At 38.2% G+C, this 27,113-nt stretch overlaps 1 protein-coding gene across 1 annotated transcript in view; it reads right to left on the reverse strand.

Moving 5' to 3' along the window:
• Positions 1-27,113, reverse strand: part of LOC136833926 (endoplasmic reticulum transmembrane helix translocase) — a 250,579-nt gene that overhangs the window by 130,398 nt on the left and 93,068 nt on the right. The window contains exons 7-8 of the mRNA XM_067096210.1: positions 15,045-15,197; positions 8,040-8,222 (exon numbers count right to left, since the gene is read on the reverse strand). Coding sequence (XP_066952311.1) covers positions 8,040-8,222; positions 15,045-15,197 — 336 coding nt within the window. The remainder of the gene's footprint in view (positions 1-8,039; positions 8,223-15,044; positions 15,198-27,113) is intronic.

Raw genomic sequence — 27,113 nt, forward strand, 5'->3', positions numbered from 1 at the left:
AAACACTGTATTACTATTTTGATCTCCTATCACAGTAATATGCATAAAAAAGATCATCCCATATTTGTAATGTTTACGTTCTGAGAATCAGCTGACTGAAGCTGCTCACTACTAACGAAAGAACTAGGAAAATAATTTTTAGTTGCTAAAAGAACCAAATTTATCAATGAAATTATTTTTAATTCTGTACATAAAAGTTTATGATACAGTAATTCATATTTCATTGAGAGAGAGAGAGAGAGAGAGAGAGAGAGAAATGGTGTGTACTGTACAGCACAGAAAGCTTACTGTACAGCACAGTAGCTTGGATGAGACTAAATCTTGACAAGCTGGTGATGAGAGAGTATACAGTATCCTTGAGTTGCTTACGTATGAAATTCGGATTTTAATTATTTTTACAGTGATTTAAGATGAAACATCAACAGTGATAAGATATTCTCTTATGTACCACTCCACGTGCCTTGTCTGAGTGCCTGTGGGTATATCTGAAGCTTCCAGTCCTTGCGGCGTCGGTCTCGCAAGCCGTTCTTCTCACGTAACATGATGAAACATCGCTGTTTTCCGCAATATGGCTGCCGATATGGCGGTACTTTTAATTTTAATTTTTCGATGAATATTTCTGAAAAATCCGCGATGCAGTGAAGCATCTTTTTGTTTAATTTCATTTTGTACTGAATTATATGTCATAATGAACCAACAGTACTAGCAGATATTAATAATTATTAATGGAATTAATGAAATATTTGGGTCTTCATATATCGCCACTATTTTTGAAATTTCCGGAAAATCCGCTATATATTTTCTCTTATAATATACATACGTAATGGAAAAATCCCGAGGAAGTCGTGAATCCGCGATAGTCGAACCATGAAGTAGCGAGGGTTCACTGTATTTCTATTTTCAGATCTTGATACTTATCAATTTTTCCTCTTTCTTTCTCATCTACTCTGGTGTTCCATGGTACTGCAACATCAGTGAGTAATATTTTCTTCTTGATTTTGTCAATCAGCATCAAGTCTGGTCTATTGGCACGTATCGCCCTATCTGTTCTGATGCCATAGTCTCAGATGATCTTTGCCCGATTGTTTTCTATCACTCCCTCAGGATGGTGTTTGTACCACTCATTACTGTAAGCTAGATGGTGTTTCTTGCACAGGCTCCAGCGGAGGGATTTTGCAACTGAATCATGCCTCTTTTTGTACTGGTGCTGTGCAAGTGCCAGGCATTCGCTAGCTATGTGGTTTATGGTCTCGTCTTTCATACTGCACTTCCTGCATATGGGTGAGATGTTATTTCCACCTACTCTTCTTTACTGTGGACCCCCGCCTATTTGCGGTTCCGGATTTGCAGCTTCACCTGTTCGTGGATTTTTCTGTGGAACACATACACATTCACAGAAAATTCGCCTATTTGCAGTATTTTCCATAGAGAAATATCCACTAATTACTATATTTTCATGACTAGATGTACTTTTTGTGGTAATACTATTGAAATACTCAAATATAAGCATTTTTAGAGGTTTTTTGGTGTTTAAGCTTTCAAAATAGGCATTTATAAGTGTTTTTAGAGGGGTGTCAAGTATTCCCAGTTTAGCTATTGACGGGGGGGTTGTGGTGCACATCCCCAGCGAACACTGGGGGTTGACTGTATCAGGTTATTAGTGCCTGATCTTGTGCCGCTGTTAGCATTCTTTCCATTTCCTTCGAGTTCTCCCCTCTGTAGCCATTGCCAAGCATTGTTACTGACCAGTTCTTTAGTCTGTTTCATGTACTGTCTGTGCATTGGTTTACTGTGCCGTTCCTCTGTTCCGTTTTGAATTCTCCTATCTCTGTATATTTCTGGGTCTTCATCTACTTTTATCAGTCCTTCTTCCCATGCACTCCCTAGCCACTCGTCTTTACTAGTTTTCAGGTTTTGCCCAGTGCTCTGCTCTCAATGCTGATGAAGTCCTCTATGCCTAGTAGACCTCTTCCCTCCCCTCCTTTCGTGTTATGTATAATCTGTCTGTATTTGCTCTTAGGTGCAGTGCTTTGTGTATTGTCATGAGTTTTCTAGTTTTCAGGTCTATGCTGTGGAGTTCAGCCTTCATCCACTCCACTACTCCTGTGCTGTATCTGATTACTGGTACTGCCCATGTGTTTATGGCTTTCGTCATGTTTCCAGCATTGAGTTTTGACTCGAGTATCACCTTAAGTCTCTGCATATATTCTTTCCTGATCATGTCCTTCATCTCTTGGTGTTTTATATCCTCTCCTCCTATTATTCCCAGGTATTTGTATTGTCTCATCTATGTGTTTCATGCTATTCCCGTCTGGTAGCTTTATCCCTTCAGTCCTTGTTACTTTGCCTTTTTGTATGTTGACCAAGGTGCATTTCTTTATTATTTTATTAAAATTATTATTATTATTATTATTCAGAAGATGAAACCTATTCATATGGAACAAGCCCACAGGGGCCATTGACTTGAAATTCAAGCTTCCAAGAATATGGTGTTCATTAGGATGAAGTAGGACGAGGTAAAGAGAAACAGAGAAAGTAGAGACCCAACTTATTAAGAGAGAAAAAAATAAACTAATAAATTAACAAGTAGATAAAAATGTATTAAAATGCAAGGAGAACAGCATTAGGGTAGTAATGTATTGCACCTTTGTTTGAACTGCTGGAGTTGCAATTGCATGACTTCCTCTGGGAGGCTGTTCAGCGAATCTGGTTGCTCTCGGCAGATAAAAGGGATTGGGGATCAATTGTGAATATGAAAGATCTCTGCTGGAATACAACTTATGAAAAAGTGACAAACAAGAGACCATCCATTGATGGTCCAAGTCATAAAAACTATTAGGAAACAGAAAACTACCACCACAAACCACTCTATCTAAAAGAGATAAATCTTTGGCAGAAGCAGACATCCACACCGGAGAACAGTATTCTAGTAAAGGGAGTACAAATGACTTAAAACAGGTTGCACTGATTTTACCACTGTTATAAATACATATGAGGCCTTAGGAACAATACCTAACTTTCGTGTGGCATTTGCTGACTTTCATTAGATGTTTCTGAAAAGTTAGATGTGAGTCAAAGGTTACACCTAGAATAGTTAAAGCTTAAGACTTGTTCAGCAAAGTTCCATCCATTTGTAGGGGAGGATGAGGTGGGAAATCTGTATGAGATCTGCTAATCAATAGTGTTTTGTTTTACTGGAGTTCAGCACATGGCCGGACCTATAGCATTGTCTATGTAATCTAATCTAATGGTCTCTTGCATCTTTCAGTACCCCACAAAATTAATCATGCTCATCAGACCACTCTTTGCATTCTTACATCGAGAAGAAAAAATTAAATAACACTCATTACCCCTAACAGAAAGACCAATGTGATCAACATGTCCAACTAATTATATTGTTCACAGAAAACTCATTCATACAGAACCTACCCCTATTTGCTTTAGATGAGATAATGTATGTACGCGTGTAATGTGCGATCTCGCGTATTGTGTGACCCCAAATTTTCACCTTTAAAAATGATTTTATCATGTATCTCGTGTATTATACGAGTTCCTTTTTTGAAAGACCAGATTACAATAGACTAACCTTTTTTCCTCCATCTCTTTGTCTATCCCATCTTCTAGTTAAATATGTTAAAAAAGGAAAAGAGAATGATAAAAGTACTGTTGGTAATGTTAAACTCGCTGCATAAATGCGAACAGCCATAAACAACCTAACAAGAAACAGCTGGTTTGCTATGAACAACCAAATCAGATAACAACAGCTGCTTTGCTTGCATTTCAACCATTGTATGATAGCAAAAAATTACCATAGTTAAGTTACAAGTGACATTAAGTAGAATAGAACTGATATATTTTTACATTATACCCTTATTCGCTATGATAAAAGATTGGCAAGGAAATATACTGCTAAATTAAGCTGCAAGTTGTAGCCGAAGCTGAAAACAATGTTCAAGTTGCTAATGACTTTAAATTATCAAGCATCGGCAACATGGATGAAACTCCCACAAACTTTGACATGCCATTAAACTCGACTGTAAATAAAATTGGAGAGAAAAGTATTTTAATCAAAACTACTGGGCATGAAAGAACACATTTTACCGTTGTTTTTATGCTGATAAAAAATAAATACGTAAAGTTTGTGAAAATAGCGAATGGAATCTGTTGATTTTTTTACACAAAAAACATGGCCCCAAAAATAAATGAATTTATTTCACAATGAGATGTATTTAAGTCATATTTCAACTTAATACATTTTGTATAACAAAAAATAACTTTGTCCCATGTATGTAAATGGAATATCTACAGATTCATTCATGCTAACTATAAGCAAGAAAATCTGTCTGATCTGAGTTAAATAAGGCAAAATAAACTCGCCTCGTAATTGCCCTCAGCTGATTTCCAAACCCAAACACTGATTGCTATGTTTGTATTTTATAATAAAATAGTAATATGAGAATACATACAATATTTTTCGAAGTGCAGTAAAGCATGACTTTTTAAAAGATCCATGAAAAAGATGCATATTCGTTATGTTTGTATTTTACGATATGATACTGATATGTGAATATTGTGTAAGTTAATTTTATATCTCGTGTATGATGTGACCCCCTTAAAATTAGCTTTAATATTGGGTCTTCAAAAGTCGCATGATACACAATTATATACGGTAAGAAGATAAAAAAAAATATTATACTTTACAAGAGAAAAACAGCTGGACATGCAGTAAACCCCCATATTTACAGGGGATGCATACCACAACCACTAGCATCCTACATCAAATATGCCTTAAACTATTATCCTATTACTGTATTAATCTTTGAAATGATATTATTAATATAATTTTAAAGTCATCTTAAACAATTTACCATTAAAAATACCTACGTACTTCTAACTCTTCCAGCTAAGAGAGAGAGAGAGAGAGAGACTTTTTAATCAGGTGCTAACCCCTTTTTTTTTTAATGATGACAGTTACGCCTTCATCTCTCCCCCTAAGTCAGATACAGAAAAAGATCTGGGATTGAACTAAAATCTTACTAATTCACTATATTTTCTTTAATGAATTGATATTTTGCTATGTTTACGTTAATATTAATATTTGAAAATTAGTAAATCATTTACTTATCATACAAAACAAATACAAATACATATTACATATGCATAAATATACTCTCATCTCAGTAGAGAGAGAGAGAGAGAGAGAGAGAGAGAGAGAGAGAGAGAGAGAGAGAGAGAGAGAAAAAATTATTATTTTTATTATTTAATCTTATTATTTAATCTTATTAATTAAACTTAATATTATTTGAATATTAGTACTGTAAATCATTATTTTATCCAAAAATACGTATGTACAGTACTGTACAGTATTTAGTCACAAAAATAACATGGAAATACAGAATATTGTTCTACGAAAAAATCTGTGAATGGGTGAATTTTCCCACAAATACTTTATAGATAGGTTCCACACAAAATTCTGTGAATCGCTGAGTCTGCGAATTGTGAGAATGCAAATCTGGGGGGTTTACTGTAGTCCAAATTATTACAGAAGTTTCACACCACATGCACAGGGTCATGGCATGAATAATTCTCACAAGAACATACACATTTCAACACCACCCTGTGGGAAGCAAGTGATTACAGACAGTCCATCTGTATCAGCCAAGCAATATTCTTTTGTTTATTCTAAAGGCGGATCGCCCTTAACAGCATGAAGATGTAAGATAACTTTAACTGTAGGTTAGATTCCTCCCTAATAATATGATTATTACTGTTAAAGATTAAAATTATTGGAAGTAGTTGGTAAGCTGAAAAGTTTAACAACAGTGATATTTGTGAAGGACCTTGCAAGCTGTTAAATACAGTAATGAATGCACTGGATGGGTGTGTGTATGTGTGTTTATTTTTTATGAGTTTAACTACTTGGGATCAATAATGACAGAGGAGGGAGGTACTGAGAAGCAGTGACACAGAGACTGAAAGAAGTATGGCAAAAATGGAGAGAAGTAACTGGAGTTGTTTTAGACAAGAAAATGCCATTTAGGCTAAAATTGAAGAATTATGCTAAAATTGAAGATTTAGAAGACAGTTATCAGGTCCAAACTATTATATGGGGCAGAGGGAAGAGGAGGGACTGTTGGAAAGAACAGAGATGAGGATGGTGAGATGGCTTGCTGGAATATCACTACTGGAAAGGAGGGAGAGTCAAGATATAAGAAGAACATGTGGTATTTGTAATGTAAAGGATAAGGTGGGGAAGCTCATCTGAGGTGCTATGAACATGCATGAGAGACTATGGACATGTAACAGACGAGGAAGTGGAACCAATCAAGAGAGCTAAGAACATGCCAGTAGTAGGGAGGAGGAGCATGGGGTGGCAGGGAATCAGATGGATGGATGTGGTGAGGATGGATATGGGTGAGGTGGGACTGGGGAAAGAAGATGCAAGGAAGAGAAATAGACAAAAGAAGAAGAGATTTGTGTTTGACTAATAAGGTCAAAAGAAGAAGAGATTTGTGTTTATCTGCTGACTTTGTATAGAGGGTGTTTTATGCCTCACTTTGGTGCCTCTACACTAAAATTCTGATAAAAACTTTCATTAAATTCTTTGTGCATGTGCATGTACAAGTATTGTTAAAGATATATTATTGCAATATGGTTATCTATTTGGTATGGCACACAAAAATTCACAAAATCCTTACACCATGCAAAATGTCATAAGCTATCAGCTTAGGTAATCATTTATCATTTGCTGAAACCTTGTGCAAACATTTAATGCACTAAATTTACTGGTTAATATAATGATATATCCATAACATTTTATTAATGGTTATTAACTTATCAAAACCTAGAAAAAAAAAAAAAAAAAACACAAGAGACAGGCAAATTCTTACATTAGCAACTCCAAAAATACAGTGCTCCCCCACTTTTTTGTGGGAATAGATTCCAGAACCCACCACGGAAATGCAAAATCCCCCTAAAAATGCTTAAAACTGCCAAATACCCTGTACAGTTGACCCCCAGTATTCACAGGGGATGGGTACCACTACTCCCTGCGAATAGCTAAAATCCACAAATACTTAAAATCCCTCTAAAAATGCTTATGACTGCCTATTTTGACAGTTCAAAACACCAAAAAAACCTCTGAAAATGCTTATACCTGAATTTTTTAATAGTTTTATTACAAAAAGTGCATTTACTTACAAAAATATGAAAATACAGTAATCTGTGAACATTTCTCTCTGAAAAATACCGCGAACAGGGGAATTTCCATGAATAACGTGTTCCAGAGAAATCCGTGAATCGCTGAAACCGCAAATAGGCAGGGGTCCACTGTAACTGTCTATTTTAAAAGTTCACTGCCTAATTTAGTTCAGACAAAAATATACCTTAAATTATCATACTAAAACAATTTAATATCATTCAAATAAAAATACACTCCAAACCACAATCCTAAAACACCCTAAGTCATCTTAGATTAGTACCCTTTTACAACTGTTACTCTTGTGTATATACACCCCCTAAAATTTTTAAAACAATGATTTACTAATTTAATATTAATATTAATGTAAACAGAAAAATATCTATAAAATGTTTAATACAAATTAAATCAATCTGTCTTACAGAATGTTTGACTACTAACCAAGTTGCCCCTGTATGCATAAGCATAGCCATTTTCTTTCATAGTACCGAAGTTGTCCCATTTTCTTTATATATTGGTAAAGACATTTAAAATTATCACTAATTCGCTTTTTTTTGTATAGCAACACTTTATTCACTAGTTACTGTATTTTTTCATACTGTGTTTGTGACTAAATACAGTACACATTTTTATGATAAAAATAATTTATGGTGTACTGACTCTGTAGTAATGTTATCCTATAAAATCCGCAAATTAATGAAAGTTCCCCTGCAGAAAAGTGAATACCGTGTTCCACAAATCTGCGACAAAATGAAGTGCAAAAAAGCGGGGTAGCACTGTATTCATGTCCAACTTTTGCCATATAAAATATGACTTTCAACTAAAACTAACAAGCCCTTACCTTTAATCCAAACATAAGATGCTGCTGCCACAGCAAACACTAGCAGAAACAAAATGAAAGCAAATGTCTCTAAATTATTTGCAGTAACCCTGCTAACACCATATAGGATTGTTCTTAGTAATTTCCCTTGAGCAGTATTGAAGTTTGTACGAAGGACATAGCACACACACCCATTATCTGGAGCTGAAAATGGAAAAGGAAAATAGCTTTAAAGCTACTTAATGTAGTAGCACACAACAACTGACCACAAACAAGTTGATGTAAATACAGTGTCACCAATAGACTTGCATTTTAAGAGTACCAAAAATTAAGTTTTAAGAAGTGCAGATTGTAAAACTATAAATTCTAATCTTGTACATTCAAGAACAGTAGACTTTATGATACCAATTCATACAAATTACAAATGTGGTAATAGGACACTGAAATAGCTAGATCTATGAAAAATGCCTGAATAATAAAATTAAGTTTCATATAAACTTACCAAGTAATTACATAGCTAACGTTTCTAACTTGTGCGGCAACTTTTTAAAAATTCGCTTCTTCTGTTTTTGTCTAGGTGACAGCCCCTGCCCATTATCGGGGAACAGGGAAAACAACCTGACAGGTATACCTAATTTGTTTGTGCCCTTACGTCCATATGAGGGGACGAGGGCAGGCTTTGATTCTGTAATTACCTGATAAGTATATATGAAACTTAATTTTATTATGAAAATGTCATTTTCATATAAGTAATTTACCAAGTAATTACATGGCTGAATCCCATATTGAATGGAGATGGGATACATGGACATATTCTATTACATAACATTAAGCATGGTAATGACTTTGAAATAGAAAAAATTTGCCAGCATTCAATGCAATGCTTGTTGTTTCCTTACCTGCTAAGAGAGCTACTGCAGGTGAATAGTGCCTCTGGGTGGTGCTCATCTTAACCCATACTGGTGTGGCTGTTGAGCTGTGGGTTGCCTCTACTTTAGTGGGAGCCTTGCAGTGGAGGAAATGCCTGATGGCTGGCAAAGCATACAAAAAGGTGCCCTTGCCCTGGGCGCAGTAGCAAGATAAGTTGTCCTTCTGGATCTGAGAATGTGCTTCTCTAATCAAATCTCTCAGGAAGGATGACAAGGCGTTCTTTGACAGAGGACGAGAAGGGTTCTTAACCGAACACCTGAGGTTACTAGATGGACTCCTGATCTTTTTTGTTCTATTCAGGTAGTATCTTAGAGCTCTGACAGGACACAGTTCTCTCTCTTCTTCCTCATGGCCAAGAATATCCATTAAGTTCTTAATGGTAAATGAACGAGGTCAGGGCTTGGATGGGTCCTCATTCTTGGCCAATAAGCCTAGGGTGAAGGAGCAAACTGCATCGCTTTGGGAAGAAAACCTACCCTTTTATCAACTGCTTGCATTTCACTGAAGCAATTAGCTGTAGCTAAAGCAAAGAGGAAGTGTGTTTTGCATGTCAGATTCCTAAAAGAAGCAGAACAAAGGGGCTCAAAAGCTGGGCCCGTCAGTCATTTCAGGACCACATCCAGATTCCAGGAGACCAAAGTGTCCTTTCTCTGTTTCGTTGTGTCAAAAGACTGTAACAGTTCATTAATATCGGAGTTCAATGAGAGATCCAGACCTTTATGCTTAAATACTGAGCTAAGCATAGCTCGATAACCGTTAACCACGGAGGAAGACAAATTCCTAATGTTCCTCAGGTAAAGAAGGAAATCTGCAATCTGTGTCACAAAGGTCTCAGAAGATGAGACATTGTGGTTGTGGCACCACCGACGAAAGACTGACCACTTGGCCTGGTAGACGAGGCTATAAGATTTTTGCCTGCAATTTGCAATAGCCTCTGCAGCTCCCCTTGAAAAACCCTTTGCTCTGACAAGCTTAAGACAGTCTGAAGCCTATCAGGGCAAGAGCGGACAACCCTTGGTGGTGTCTTCTGAAGTGGGGTTGTGTGAGTAAAGACAGTTTTTGGGGAAGAAGTCTTGGGCAGTCTATTAATAGCCGAAGGTGGTCCGAGAACCACTCCCTCAGGGGCCAAAACGGGGCTATGAAGGTCACAGTTGTGTTGTGGTATGTCTGCAACTTGTATAACACCTCCCTGATTATGCTGAAGGGTGGGAAGGTGAATAGGTCTAGGTTCAATCAATCTTGTAGCATGGCACCCATGGCCATGCAAGGGAATCTGGGGCTGGAGAGCAAAAGAGGAAGGCGATGGTTCTTGGAGGTGGCAAACAGGTCTATCGTTGGCTTGCCCCACAGCTTACAAAGATCTAGCCAAACCAAGGGATCCAGGGTCTACTCAGTGGGAAGGACCTGCTTTCGACGGCTCAGCTCGTCCGCCATCATATTTAACTTTCCTGGGATAAAGCAGGTGACCCAAGTCACTCTATTTCGGTTCTCTTGTTGCCTGGTAGAGAGAAACGGAATGGGTGCTGCCTTGCTTTCGAATATAGGCTAAGGCCGTGGTACTGTATGCATGCACCACTACTGTTTTGTTGCGGACTATGGTGAAAAACTCTGAAGGCCTAGCTGAAATGCCTTCAGCTCTCTTACGCTGATATGTAAGCTCTGATGATCTGGGGTCCATGTCCTGGATACTTCTTAATTTCCCAGTAAGGCTCCCCAGGCTATGTCTCGCATCAGAATAAAAGTCTAGGTTGGGGCTCAGAGGTTGAAGTGACTTCCCTTCTGACAGTCTTTCTTCTGACAGCCATCACTACAGGTCCGATTTGATCTCCGGGGTGATCTGAAACATGTAAGTGTTTGGCTGTGTCTTTCTGTTCCAGTTGGCCTTCAGGTAAAATCAGAGAACTCTCATATGAAGTCTGACAAACATCTCTATTGGATACCAGAGTCCCCAGTAGGTTCATCCACTGTTGAGCCAAGCAAGATGGAAGGGCTAGAAAACTACGGACCATCTGAAGGGAGCTGGAAATTCTCTTGGGAGACGGAAAAGCCGAAAAACCCGAGAGTTCACAGAGTCATCCTCAACTAGAGGATTTCTTGCGATGGGGTCAACTGGGACTTCTGAAGATTGATAAGAAGCCCCAGCTCCTAGGTAAAGACTGACAATGATCCCTATTAACCCTTATACGCCTATTGGACGTATCATATGTCGACTAAAATTGTCTGTTGGGTGCCGAGTGGACGTACCGTACGTCGACTACAAAAAATTTCAACCTTCAGTCAACTTTGACTCGACCGAAATGGTCGAAAAACGTAATTGTAAGCTAAAACTCTTACATTCTAGTAATATTCAATCATGTACCTTCATTTTGCAACAAATTGGAAGTCTCTAGCACAATATTTCGATTTATGGTGAATTTTTGAAAAAAACTTTTTCTTACGCCCGCTTGTAACTCGGCCGAAAATTTCAGAAATTCTTTTCGTCATTTTTGTCGTAATTTTTGCACTGTTCTATATTATCCGTTACATAAAGTTTTATATATGAAAATGTGTGCAATTTCATGTACAATACAGCAAAATACAACCCATGGTTGTAGCTTTTATCAGTTTGGAAATATTTTCATATAAATCACGATAACTGCCAAAATTTCAACCTTCGGTCAACTTTGACTCGACCGAAATGGTAAAAACGCAATTGTAAGCTAAAACTCTTACATTCTAGTAATATTCAATCATTTACCTTCATTTTGCAACCAATTGGAAGTCTCTAGCACAATATTTTGATTTATGGTGAATTTTTGAAAAAACTTTTTCCTTACGTCCGCGCCAGAAATTCTTTCGTCACATTGTCATAATGTTTGCACTGTTTTATATTAGTCGTTACATAAAGTTTTATATATGGAAATGTGCGCAATTTCATGTAGAATACAACAGAAAATAACTCATGGTTGTAGCTTTTATCAGTTTTGAAATATTTTCATATAAATCACGATAACTGCCAAAATTTCAAGCTTCAGTCAACTTTAACTCGACCGAAATGGTAAAAATGCAATTATAAGCTAAAACTCTTACATTCTAGTAATATTCAATCATGTACCTTCATTTTGCAACAAATTGGAAGTCTCTAGCACAATATTTCGATTTATGGTGAATTTCTGAAAAAAAAAATTTTTTCCTTACGCTCTGCTGCAGTAACTCGGCGAACATCTCAGAAATTCTTTCGTCATGTTGTCGTAATGTTTGCATCATTTTACATTAGTCGTTACATAAACTTTTATATATGAAAATGTGCGCAATTTCATGTAGAATACAACAGAAAATAGCTCATGGTTGTAGCTTTTATCAGTTTTGAAATATTTTCACATAAATCACGATAACTGCCAAAATTTCAACCTTCGGTCAACTTTAACTCGACCAAAATGGTAAAAAAACGCAATTGTAACCTAAAACTCTTACATTCTAGTAATATTCAATCGTTTAACTTCATTTTGCAATAAATTGGAAGTCTCTAGCACAATATTTCGATTTATGGTGAATTTTTTAAAAACACATTTTCCTTACGTCTGCACGGTAACTCGGCCGAACATCTCAGAAATTCTTTCGTCTCGTTGTCATAATATTTGCACCACTTTATATTAGTTGTTACAAAGTTTTATATATGAAAATGTGCGCAATTTCATGTACAATACAACAAAAAATAAATCATGGTTGTAGCTTTTATCAGTTTTGAAATATTTCCATATAAATCATGATAAATAGAAAAAAATTCTACTTTCGGTCAAATTTAACTCGACCAAAATGGTCGAAAACTGCAATTGTAAGCTAAAACACTTACAGTCTAGTAATATTCAATCAATTACCTTCATTTTTCAACAAACAGGAAGTCTCTAGCATAATATTTCGATTTATGGTGAATTTTTGAAAAACATTTTTTTACGTCCGTATGCGTTTAATTCATGCATCATTTTGTGATAATATTTTCTCTGTGTTGCTTTGATCGTTTTAAAATTTGTTATATACCAAATTCATTGCAATTTAGTGTACAATACAACTAAAAAAAATTAACTCATTAACTTTAACCGTTTTGCTTACAGCGCGATTTGTATACAATTATATACGAGTTTTTTTTTTCGCTGTCATATATTCCAATATTTATATATGATAATGATATTTTTTCATTTCTGATGGTTGCATACTAAACTTCAGGCAATGACAAAAAAATGAGCCAAAAATGAACTCTTAATCTTAAAAACTAAGCGTGCTGTGATTTTTTGAAAAACTTTTTCCACTTGGCGCTAACTCACGAACGCCACCGCATACTGGAGACGTTTTTGTAAATAGGGCTTCGGCGTTAAAGGGTTAAAATACTCAAGTATAAGCATTTTTAGAGTTTTTTTGTTTGAACTATCAAAATAACATTTTTAGAGGGGTTTTAAGTATTCGTGGATTTTAGCTATTCACGGGGGGTTGTGGTACACATCCCCTGCAAATACCAGGGGTCGACTGTACTACAGTCTTGCTCCCTTCATTTATTACATATAGTATGAAGATCACAGCATGCTTTAATGAGTCTAATCTTGCAGCCTCAACTCCAACAGCGAATACTCGAACTGCTAGAATGACATAATTAAAAAAATACAGTACTAGGAAAACTAATCAAAATTATGATAATAAACTGTCTACAGCCTGCTGTGCATCCAAAACAAAGTGTACTTCACCAAATGCAAAATAACAACTGGAAATTCAAAAAAGCTGCTGCAAATGGCACTGATGTTTATACTACGGCTGGCAGAAACAAACTGAGTATACCTGCCAGGTTGTTTTCTGTGTACCAAGATGGTGGGCCTGTCACCTAGACAAAAACAGAAGAAGAGTTACTGCGAATTTTAAAAAAGTTGCTGTTTGAGTTAGAAATGTTAGCTATGTAATTACTTGGTAAGTTACTTACATGAAATAAATAGTTCTTTTCTGAATACTAAGATAAACAGAAGGCTATGAACATAGTGAGAACAGTAAACTAATAGAAAGTAATACATATCATCAAAAAGTTTTGCATCAGCTTTCCCCCTTCATGGAATTAAGATATACAATGAGTTCTCTTCACTCTCCTTTGCCCTGTGCTTTTTCTGCCCGAACTCCCATCAGGTCTGTTTTCAATTATGCTCTTCCTCTATAATTTCCTGGGCTTTCCTACAAGTTTTCCTCAAATTACATTGTCTTTTTATAAATATACTCTGCTGTCATTGTCAATGCCCATGTTTCTCCTGTCAAGAGCAGTACAGGTTCTATGTATCCATAATAGGTCTTTGCTCTCTCTACTGAACTAATGAGACATCTGTATTTACAGGTAGTCTAGCTACCAATGAGACATCTGTATTTACAGGTAGTCTAGCTATCTCCTTCCATAATTAGACATTTGCAGTTACAAGTAGTCTAGCTACCTCCTTCCATTTCATCCATTCTGCAGCTACTCTCTTACTGCTCTCTCAACCCCAACTTCACAGTACAATGTGTCCATAAGTTATCAAATACTCTAACTCTTCTAAGGTTCGCTCATCTGTCATATTAGAAGATCACAAATCTTTTACTCCATGTACATTCTGTAATCCTGAGAACCTAGTGGGTGACACCATCTATTATATTTGGTACATGGTATGGCTTGCACCCCCACAACTTTCTGACAACAAATACAGGGCCAAATTCTTAATTTTTCACTTTCCTTTCCTTCTTTTTCAGTGACCATAAGCTTTGTTTCACTTACACTGATTTTCAGTCCCCTCCTCTCCATTCCCCTCTTCCAATCTGAAGCATTTCCACTACCTCTTACTCATAAATGCAACTAGCATTAAGTCAACTACATCATATCACAGCGCCCAGGGGGCCCCTTTCCTATAATCCTTTCGTGGCTTCTTCCATTATAGATGGACACCAATATTCATCTCAAATTCTGATAAAACAGCCACTGCCTCCACTCCAAATTTAATTTTAAGGTAGAGTACCAACACTAATGAATCCCACAGGTGCCCTCTGCCTTCATAATGCCAATTCAATTATTTGTCTTGGTACTGTCAGATGCAATGAACCTTAAATTCCACCTACCTCTCAAACCTGTTACAGTTTTGCTTGGTGGTGTATGTTGTACAACTTTAGTCCCTCCAAACAAAGTGTGAAGTTTAGAATCATTAGCAAGATCAAGTGGACGATCTAAATCAACTGATTCAAGGCTTTCTTTCATTTGAGGAACAGATTCTCCTGAGAAAGTAAAAAATAAAAACAATTATTTATATTTTCTAAGTTCTAATAAACAAACAGATGCTACAAATGTGCAATTATTTTTTATATATATATATATATATATATATATATATATATATATATATATATATATATATATATATATATATATATATATATATATATATATATATATATATATATATATATATATATATATATATATATATATATATATATATATATATATATATAAATATATATATATATATATATATATATATATATATATATATATATATATATATATATATATATATATATATATATATATATATATATATATATATATATATATATAATATATATTATATATATATATATATATATATATATATATATATATATATATATATATATATATATTAATCTATATATAATCTATATATATATATATATATATATATATATATATATATATATATTAATCTATATCTATAATATATATATATATATATATATATATATATATATATATATATATATATATATATATATATATATATATATATATATATTTATATATATATATATTACATACATACATATATATACCGGGGTTTTGAAATTAGAGGCCCCCTCCACAGAACAAATGGAAAGTTATGAAGTTTTCTGCTATAGCCTATCTCCAAGTACATTATTTTAAGTTTCTATTAAGCTATTTTTCATTTTACATTTCTTGTATTTTCAGACTGAGTGACAGGGTTAGATACAGCCATGGGTAACCCACTCGAAGGAAATCAGATGGATTGACTGAATCCGGGCTATAACCTTCAGAGAGGCCAGGGATACTGGCGCATCCTTCATTTCATGTTCCTGGATAGCTAAATACATTAAAAGAGATGAATCCTTTGTTAAAAGAAACTGGAACAAAAATCCATATGACTGTCATCGCAAAAAGAGTGAGAATCTTCGAAGGCCTGAAGTCCTTTCTCAGGAGTCAAAAGACATCATAGCTAAGGCAGTGGGTAGACCAAGAAAGTCTTCATGTAAATTGGCACTTGAACTAGAAACAAAAAGGGGAAAGAAGAGAAGTTATAATGCTGTATATCGTGAGTTGAAAAAATCTGGTATCAAGCCATTTCATGTTATCAGCAAGCCCAACATCACTCAGCAACAGAGAGAAGACCATGCATGGTTTTGTGGTTCATTTCTTAAAGATTGGGATGAAGCAGACTTTCTCCATGTTGCCGCATCAGATGACTTCTTCATTTACACAGTCAGGAAGCAAAATCATAAAAATGACATTTGGGCTGCAAAGTTGGATGATATCAGCGATGACGTACGCTATTGTCAAGTTGTGAAATTTAATGAATGTTTGGGAATTTTTCTCTGTTTCACAGCCAAATGGTTAATGTGGATCATCAAAGAAAAAGGACAGTCATGGAATGGCAAATACTTCAGAGAAACTGTGCTTACTGGTGGAGTATTTCCTTTCCTCAAAGATCCTGAAAATGTGTTATCTGTTGAAGAAGTCACATTTTTGCATGATAAGGCACTATATTTCAAGGCACTTCAGACACAGGAGCTGCTTCGAAACAGTGGTATCGATTTCTTCTCATCAAGTGAATTTCCAGGGAGCTCCCCTGACCTTAATGTGTGTGAAAACATTGGTAGTATCTTAAAGGATTGTGTTGAAGCGCACACAGTGAACTATGATGGTATACGAAGCCTCGATGACCTGCGAAGACAGGTGACCGAAGTGCTCAGGGAAATGGAGTTTGAGTCTCAGCTTTTTTGCGATTTGCTGAAATCATACACCTCAAGAATGCAGGCTGTGGTACAAACAGATGGAGGCCACACAAAATATTAAATACTCAGAGAGAAACTTAAATAAATACCTGTTCTGAATTACTTTTGTTTTTGTCCATATCAATTTTAGTTTATGCTGTAGAGGGGGGGGGGGCTCTAATTTTGAAACACCCCGAACTGGAAGGCCCTGTCTTGTAAGATGGGTCTGAGATACTCTTTGGAGTCTGTATGTGGACATGGAGGGAAGTATCCTACATCTCCAAGAACTCTACCCAATTGCCCTGGAGAATGGAAGACAGGACTCTGGTTTGTCTCCACAAGCAACCAAGTTAACTTGCAGAACACTGTGCAGACTTGCAGACAACTAAGAGGATTAGTTGCCAATCCTATCGATACTTGACAGCTACAGGCACATGGACATCAGGGCAGGATCAACTTCTTATTTTCGACAATGCCTTGCGCAGACTCGATGGTACCTGGTAGAGAATGAAACTTATGTGGAACGGTACGTGGAAAGTCAGATGCCAACAGCATCTGGTGTACCCAGGAGGTCACCCATCCAAGTACTGACCAAACCCAATGTGCTTAACTTCCCTGATCGGACGAGAAGCAGTGATTTCAACGTGGTATTTCGACGTGGTATGGCTGTTGGCCTAAAACTAATATCCGACACACTTATAAAAACTTGGAAAGTCCAAAAGAGACACAAAAGCCTGGCCATGGAATAACAGTGGCCTTGAACCAAAAACCAGGCGTGATTACTACTTCTTCAGTCAGACACAATGCCCTAAAAGAAACAGTCCGTGAAAAGGAATTAGACGTTCAGTGGCAGGTGCCTAGTATGGCTAGATTGTGCTGAACCCTCTGGAACAGGCGTCAGACGCTTGGGAGTTGGAGCCAGGATCTCGGAAGTTGATTTCAAGCGCTTGGGAACGGGTGCCGCTACTGAGTGTGTTCATGGTGGTTTCTCTTCTGTTGGACCCCAAGAAATTTCTTCCAGCAAAAGAAATCTCAGGAGGGAAGATCTCATCATTCCAAAGGCAACTGGACTGAGGATGAGATATATTGAACCAGAGCGAAACCTGTAGGAAGGCTGAGAGCTGAGGATAATCTTTTGACCGCTGGGTGGAAAGCGGAAAAACGGCAATCATTACCTGCGTCTTCTAGAGGCCATGAGAAACCAAGGAGATGTCATAGTGTTCAAAGTCGGCACCAGAAACTTTGGAACTGGATAAAAACTCACATACAGCTGTCTAACTGATTAACGTCTCAGTGGATGACCGAGTTCCCAGACGGCTCATCCACTAATGTTCTGAATAAAAAGAAAAGTGGGGTTAGGAATCATCGGACCGTCTGTGATTCCCTTGGTAGATGGCTGAAGGTGAAAGAAAAGGAACACCAAAGCTTCCCTCTTGAAATCCCAAAGGAGGAGTGGAAATCTCAAAAAACTATCTCAACTGTCCTTTTCCACATAGGAGAGGACTAAGAGACCACTTAACCCTTAAACGCCTGTTGGATGTTTTAAACGTCGTCCAAAATTGTCTGTTGAATGCCGAGTGGACGTTGCAAACGTCGACTGAAAATGCTTTTTTTAAATATTCGCGGAAAAATAATTATAGGCCTAGTTTGCGGAAGATTTCAAATCCTGCGCCTCGGCGGATGCTGGGAGTTCACGGATCCAGCAGTTGTTTTGTTTCTGAGCGTCACCCAGACGCGCATGCGCGAATTTCCCCCATCTCGCATCAGAGACCATCAGAGCAGCACCTTGCGGGAGCGATATTTTGACGCAGACGTGTTTTGTTGAACTTTTGCAGTGTTAGCGTATTCGTGCTGCAACAGAACGTTTGCAGAGATGTCACAAAGGCGTCAGGACCGTGGCGCGATACTGCCTGTCAGAAGTGAGCGTGTGAGGCAAGTTTTAGACTGGGATGCTGGAGAAGGACCCAGCAACCAAAGTGACCCAGCTTCTCAGCGGCGTGTTGTTCGCCCACATGTGACCTATGGCGACCAAGGACCACATCCCGTTCCTTTTACGACCCCTAGGAAGCATCGGGGTGTCCTGAGGGCATCCGAAAACATTTGGGAGGCCTCCAACAGAAGGACATAGCGAGTACTTGTCGGAGCTCGATCGAGAGCAGGTGGGAAGTCCTGATTTCGGTGGTAGCTGGTCATCTAGCGATGAGGACATCACGCCTGATGTCAGCGATGACGAGTATTTGCCCCCAATGTCCGTACGGGATCCACAGGAGGAAAGCGAACTAGAATTTAGTGGTTTTAGTGCTTATGAGGGGAGAAAGTGAGATGGAGGAGGAGGAGGATGCCCGATTGTGGCTGGTGGGGACGATACCGAAAGTGATGGCGAAAGTGAAGGAGACAGCCCAGCTGGGAGTGTGAGAGTGCGAAGGCGTGCCTGTGCGTCTTGGCGTCTTGAGCGCAAACCCGTAGAAGGTCGCAACGTCGCGGCAGCTCGGGTGAAGGCCGTTCATCCGAAAGTGATGAGGGGTGGTTGGAGGACCCCACCCCACCTAACATGCACCCATTCACGGCAGTACCTGGACTGACCGTCCCTGTGCCTCTCACGGTACTGGGGTTCATTCAGCTTTTCTGACGCGGGGAATTGCTGGAATTCCTGGTTGCGGAGACGGCAGATTACGCTCGGTACTGCCGTGAGGAATTGCAGACGACGTTGTCACACTGCTGGCGGGGCTGCAACCTCACGGACATAGCGCATTTTTTGGGGCTCCACATATTCTTTGGAATGATGCCTGCTGCCGACGTCAGGCACTATTGGAGGCGGAATTTTTTTTTAAGTACGCCCAATGTGGCCGGCATTATGTCCCATGATAGTTTCCTGGCGTTGGACAGGTATTTCAATGCCTTCAACCGAAGGGCTATACCCCGGAATAACCCCGACCGCCTCATCTTAGTCCGCCCAGTGTTGGAGTTCATTCGTGAATGGTGCCAGACTCTCGTGGTTCCTTCGAAGAACCTTTCTTTGGATGAGGGTATGATGCCATACAAAAGGCGTCTAAGTATTAAAGTGTACAACCTGAAGAAGCCAAAGAAATATGGTGTAAAGTTATTTTTTATTACGGAATCCAACACTGGATACGTCGTGGACTTCTTGGTGTATTCTGGGGTCTTCTCCACACAGCGTGACACTGTCTTCGGTCTTGTGAATCGTTTCCGTAACCAGGGATACCACCTGTTTATGGATAATTATTATAACTCGGTATCCCTGGCCCAGGAACTGTATGAAGCAGGTGTGCACTTCAGTGGTACCCTTCGGTTGGTGCGTGGGGCACCGAATGTCCTCAAGAGGTTTGCTAGCCACCCGCAACATCTTGCAAGAGGAGAGACAGAGTGGCGGTGGAAGGGAGATGTCTTCGTCATCTGTTGGAAGGGGGTCTGAGTTGTGCCCATGATTACGACGAGTCATGAGCCCATCCAAGAAGAGATCACCCAGTGGAAGAAGACACGCCGGCAGGGCCGAGTTACGTTTGAGGAGTTTCGTGTCCAGCGCCCTACTGTCATCGGACACTACAACAGGCATATGGGAGGAGTTGATCTCTTTGATCAACTCATCCAGTATTATCCCTTCGCCAGGAGAACCAGGAGCTGGACACAGAAGCTCCTCAAATACCTCCTTCAGTTGGCCCTCCAGAATGCCTACATCATTTACTGTGGGTATAATTCGGAGGCTCGGAGGTTGACCCACATCCAGTTTCTTAAGGTGGCTGGGAATGCCCTCATAAACTTCGATCCGGAGGAGTGGCCTTCAACACCGCCCCTGCCCCGAGCTCCAGCTCTGCCCGAGAGGAAAGGGCAGATGTCACTAGGTACCCCGACCTCAGAATTCCTGATCCTGCCGACGCTGCCCCTGCTGCCGCCGACCTTGATGATGACGCCGCCTCTGAAGATGCCGCCGCCCCTCGAATTCCAGTGTCCCGTTGGGTAGCCGACCCTGTGTGTTGGCTGCAGCCAGGAGATCACACACTGGAGCTAATAGAAGGGGGCAAACAGAAACGGTGCCGGGTGTGCCATATGAATGGCAAAAGGAGAGACAGCCGGTACGTGTGTCGCACCTGCAAGGTAGCACTTTGCATGTTAGAGGAGTGTAACCGCAAGTACCACAATGCGGTTATTTACTGGAGTGTGCCTGCCCGAGCGACACCGGAGGGCGCAGCGAGCCGCCAAAGGGTGGCCCACCAGCAGTAAGGGCGCGCGTCTCCCTCCTCTGCTTGTGCCCCGTCATGTCGGGAGGAAAAAAATGCAAGACTCTTCAATGGAGGAGGGAGAAAACAAGAACAGCACGAAGAGTCAGGATTACGAGTGAGTATTCTGCATTGATTTTATTTTTAGTTTTATATTTACGAGTGAGTATTCTGCATTGAATTTATTTTTAGTTTTATATTTACGAGTGAGTATTCTGCATTGAATTTATTTTTAGTTTTATATTTATTACAAGTTTTTATATATCTGTATTCATTGCTGTTTTGTATATTATTTCGTTTTATGCAAAAACAGTTTTTCACAACCATTCCTTTTAGTTATTTTTAGTAACAAAGTAAAAAACAATATAATTTATATGTGTTTATGTATGAATGTCTGTATATATGTAGTGTGTGTGTGTGTATATATATATATATATATATATATATATATATATATATATATATATATATATATATATATATATATATATATAATTTTTTTACTTAGGTCTCTTTTGGGTAAGCAAAAAATCTCATATTCTGGTGATATTCAATCCTTTACCTTCATTTTGCAACAAAAGGAAAGTCTCAGCACAATATTTAGAATTTTGGTGAATTTTTTGAAAAAAAAATTTCCTCCGCTCATGCATGGACTCCGCTGAAAATCCTGTCATTTCTTGCGTCGGCTTGCCGTAATTTTTAAATCCTTTCATATTATTCGTTACATAAAGTGTTATACATCAAAATGTGTGCAATTTCATTTAGAATACAACAAAAAATAAATAATTCCTTTAGCTCTTCACAGTTTTTTAATATTTTTGCCGAAATAACGATAACTGACAAAATTTTAACGTTCGGTCAACTTTGACTCGATCGAAATGATCGAAAAACGCATCCGTAAGCCATAATTATTACATTCGAGTAACAATCAATCACTTACCTTCATTTTGCAACAAACGGAAAGTCTCTAGCACAATATTTAGATTTTTGGCGAATTTTGAAAAAAAAAATGTCCTCAGCTCCAGACAGCAGACTCCGCTGAAAATCCTGTCATTTCTTGCGTCAGCATGCCGTAATTTTTCGTCCGTTTCATATTATTCGTTACATAAAGTGTTATACATCAAAATGTGCGCAATTTCATGTAGAATACAACAAAAAATAAATCATTCCTTTAGCTCTTCACAGTTTTTTAATATTTTCGCAGAAATCACGATAACTGACAAAATTTTAACATTCGGTCAACTTTGACTCGACCGAACTGATCGAAAAACGCATCCGTAAGCCATAATTATTACATTCGAGTAACAATCAATCATTTACCTTCATTCTGCAACAAACAGAAAGTTGCTAGCACAATATTTAGATTTTTGGTGAATTTAAAAAAAAAAAATTTTCCTTTGCTCATGCATGGACTCCGCTGAAAAACATGGCATTTCTTGCGTCTGCTTGCCGTAATTTTTTCGCCGTTTCATATTATTCGTTACATAAAGTGTTATACATCAAAATGTGCCCAATTTCATATAGAATACAACAAAAAATAAATCATTCCTTTAGCTCTTCACAGTTTTTTAATATTTTCACCGAAATCACGATAACTGACAAAATTTTAACATTCGGTCAACTTTGCCTCGACCGAAATGATCGAAAAAACGCATCCGTAAGCCATAATTATTACATTCGAGTAACAATCAATCATTTACCTTCATTTTGCAACAAACGGAAAGTCGCTGGCACAATATTTAGATTTTTGGTGAATTTTTGAAAAAAAATTTTCCTTCGCTCCGCGCACGCGGACTCCGCTGAAAATCATGGCATTTCTTGCGTCTGCTTGCCGTAATTTTTTCGCCGTTTCATATTATTCGTTACATAAAGTGTTATACATCAAAATGTCCCCAATTTCATGTAGAATACAACAAAAAATAAATAATTCCTTTAGCTCTTCACAGTTTTTTAATGTTTTCACCGAAATCACGATAACTGACAAAATTTTAACATTCAGTCAACTTTGACTCGACCGAAATGATCGAAAAACGCATTCATAAGCCATAATTATTACATTCGAGTAACAATCAATCATTTACCTTCATTTTGCAACAAATGGAAAGTCTCTAGCACAATATTTAGAATATTGGTGAATTTTTGAAAAATAATTTCCTCCATCGCCACATGAATCAGCTGAAAATCCTAGCATTTTCGTGCGTCAGCTTGCGTAATTTTTCGCCGTTTCATATTATTCGTTACATAAAGTGTTATACATCAAAATGTGCGCAATTTCATTTAGAATACAACAGAAAATAGATCATTCCTTTAGCTCTTCACAGTTTTTTAATATTTGCTTGAAATCACGATAACTGACAAAATTTTAACATTCGGTCAACTTTGACTCGACCGAAATGATCGAAAAATGCATTAAGCCATAATTATTATATTTGAGTAACAATCAATCACTTACCTTCATTTTGCAACAAACGGAAAGTCTAGCACAATATTTAGATTTTTGGTGAATTTTTGAAAAAATAATTTCCTCCGCTCGGACTCCGCTGAAAATCATGTCATTTCTTGCGTCAGTTTGCCGTAATTTTTTGCCCTTTCATATTATTCGTTACATAAAGTGTTATACATCAAAATGTGCGCAATTTCATGTAGAATACAACAAAAAATAAATAATTCCTTTAGCTCTTCACAGTTCTTTAATATTTACATCGAAATAACGATAAATAGAAAAAAATCAACCTTCGGTCAACTTTAACTCGATCGAAATGGTTCAAAAATGCAATTGTAAGCTAAAAAACTTACAGTCTAGTAATATTCAATCAATTTCCTTCATTTTGGCACAATTGGAAAGTCTCTAGCACAATATTTTGATTTTTGGTGAATTTTTGAAAAAAACTTTTTTTAAGTCCGCGTGTTACGAATTCATGCATCATTTTGTGATAATATTTTCTCTGTGTTGCTTTAATCGTATTACAATCTGTTATATACCAAAATCATCGCAATTTAGTGTACAATACAACTAAAAAAATTAACTCATTAGCTTTAACCGTTTTCCTTACAGCGATTTGTATACAATTATATACGAGTTTTTTTTCGCTGTCATATATTCCAATATTTATATATGATAATGATATTTTTTTCATTTCTGATGATTGCATACTAAACTTCAGGCAATGAGAAAAAAGGAGCCAAAATGAACTCTTAATCTTGAAAACTAAGCGCTGTGATTTTTTGAAAAAAAATTTTTTTCCGCTTCAGCGCTACCTCTAGGAGGCCGCCGGCATACGGGAGACGTTTTTGAAAATAGGGCTTCGGTGTTAAAGGGTTAAAGTGATGTCTCTCTGTAACACTTGAGAGTCTTCTATCTTCTTAGCCCCTGCTCCTGTGTCAGTCACGAAAAACCCTTTATTTCCCAAATCTTGACAAGAACTTCAGCCAGGAGGGCTAATTCTGTCTCGTCTTGCTCCCTTAAAAGCCCAAGTCAGACTCCCAACTCCCTGATACTACTTGGAGGCAAAGAAAAACTGCCAGAGGTGGGAGTTTCCTTCAGCAAGCTCATAAATTCATACACCGAAGTCCCTGTCTGCAAGGGACAGGGCTCTGAGACACCAATTGATGCTAAAAAGAGAGCAACTTCAACTTGTCTGGAACTCTAGGCGAAGGTGGAACAGACTAAAGAGAGTAAAAAATGCCTGTGAGCGGTTGTATGGTGCACAAAGGCGGAAGTCCGATACCAAAGAGTGGACACCGGGTGATCAGATACTCACATCAGCCACTTGAAGACTGGAGCTAGGCGTTCAATTGGAAAATGGTGCTCATAAAAGAACAACAGTATGTTCTTAGAAGAGACAGGCCGAGTAAAAGAGGAATTGGCACCAAACACTAGAAGGCTGGCGCCAGAAGCATGAGAGCTGGTGCTGGGAGCTCTATATGGACACGAGCTCGGAAGCTAATGGGTGGTTAGGTGGTATGGGCACTCAGGAGCTGATGGGTTCTTTTGGCTCGGACCATGAGAACGTTCGAATACTGCGGGTCCGCTTGGCACCAAATACCAACGTTTCACAACCTGGAGTTCACGAGATAAAGGCACAAGACTGTCCCAAACACAGTAAGAAGGCTGAAAACTACACTCTGTTCCCCAAGCCATTTACAGGAGGGCGAAGTGCAAAATCATCTGAGTATCGCCTCATACACTGAAGTATTACTAGGGACAACAAATGCTCATCCCTATGGACGCCTTTCCAATGGCTGTCCGTTGATACCTGTGGACAACAGGCTCGACTGAAGGGTAACTGCTCTGGGGGCAAAACACCCTTCAGACTCCCAAGGACTGTCAATATGCCTCCTCCCAGGTTAAGGGGAGTCTGACAGGGACTGGGTTTAGGAGATCCAAAGGGGCCGGATAGCCACCTTCTCCACTACACATCCAGCAAGACCCCTTTCCAATGGCTGTTTGTCGATAACTGGGACTGGTGGCAAGCTCAACTGAGGGACCAACTACCCGGAAACTTCCCACCAGCCTCCATTGGACTTTCAGTATGACTTCTCCCAGGTTTAGAAGAGTATGACACTGACTTGGGTCTATGAGAACTGGTGGGCCAGATAACCATCTCCTCCACTGCACAATACTTCACATTCACAGGGTTAACTCCTATTAACCCATACACAAGACTGGCAAAGGTACAGGAAGGAAGCACGGGAGCCAAACGCGGGAGCAAGTGGATAAAAATAAAGAGGGCCAGTAGCAGGAAAGAAGATTGATGTAGGGAGAGAGTTGGTGCCAGAAGATCGGGAGTTGGTAGCTCTCAGCTGGCGCCAGGCTAGCTGGGTGCCAGGCAAGCTAGTAGCTCGGGAACTGAGAGCTCAAGAGCTGATGAACACTTTGGTTGCTCGGAGCACGGTTCCTGGCTGTCAAGAACGGCTACTCTCCTAAAAAAAGGCAACTGAAATTAAAGCACAATTTCTCTCCTTATTGCATACTGTCCTTACATTTTTTCAGTTCTCTGCAAAGAGGTGTGTAATAAGATGTTCAATTAGTCCTTTACTGACAACAGTTTGAAGTATACATAGTACCATATACAGAACAGACATATCTCAATTCCTATCAAGTGTTAATTGAGACTTGCAGATATGCATTTCATTACCAAAAATATTGGTCCGGTAGCGAACACAATATTTACATTTATTATGCTACTTGGAAAAGGAAAGTTAATCTTTACCAACAATACTTGCAGTACACACAGTACCATCATACAGACTTATCTCAAATCCTATCAAACATTATTTGAGACTTGCAGATATGTACTGTATATCATACCGAAAATATCGGTCCAGTGGCAAACACAATATTTACGTTTATTACGCTACTCAGAAAAGGAAAGTCAACCTTTAACGAAAGTAGTTTGAAGTACACAGAGTACCATCATACAGACATACCTCAATTCCTATCAAACAGTATTTGAGACTTGCAGATATGTATTTCACTATCGAAAATATTGGTTTGGAAACGGACGCAATATTTAAGTTTTATCGGTAAATTATGTTAATGGTAGTTAATCAAATGATTGCAAATTTGCTACTGTAGTGAAATATGATAACCTTGAATCAGATCTTAATAACATAACATAACAATGAAATACTGATCCTGAAAGCTGTAGGCTTGAAGGTTACATGAAATCAGCGATAATACTTCGCCAAAACCCAATTTCCAACCAGCAAATTTATGAACAAAGCTGCCACCAACACTCGGTGTTTACTTGAATGCCATCATAAACAGAATGAGGTTGTCTGCTAAGTCGTCCCTGGTATTTCCGTTAGTGGGCAGGACAGTCACCTGCACTAAACTTTGAAGTGTTACCCGCAAATTTTTTTATTTAATCTGCCTTGCAAGTTGAAACTATAGCTATGTAATTAC

Source organism: Macrobrachium rosenbergii, chromosome 4 (genome assembly GCF_040412425.1).
Source record: "Macrobrachium rosenbergii isolate ZJJX-2024 chromosome 4, ASM4041242v1, whole genome shotgun sequence".
NCBI classification, from domain to species: Eukaryota; Metazoa; Arthropoda; class Malacostraca; order Decapoda; family Palaemonidae; genus Macrobrachium; species Macrobrachium rosenbergii.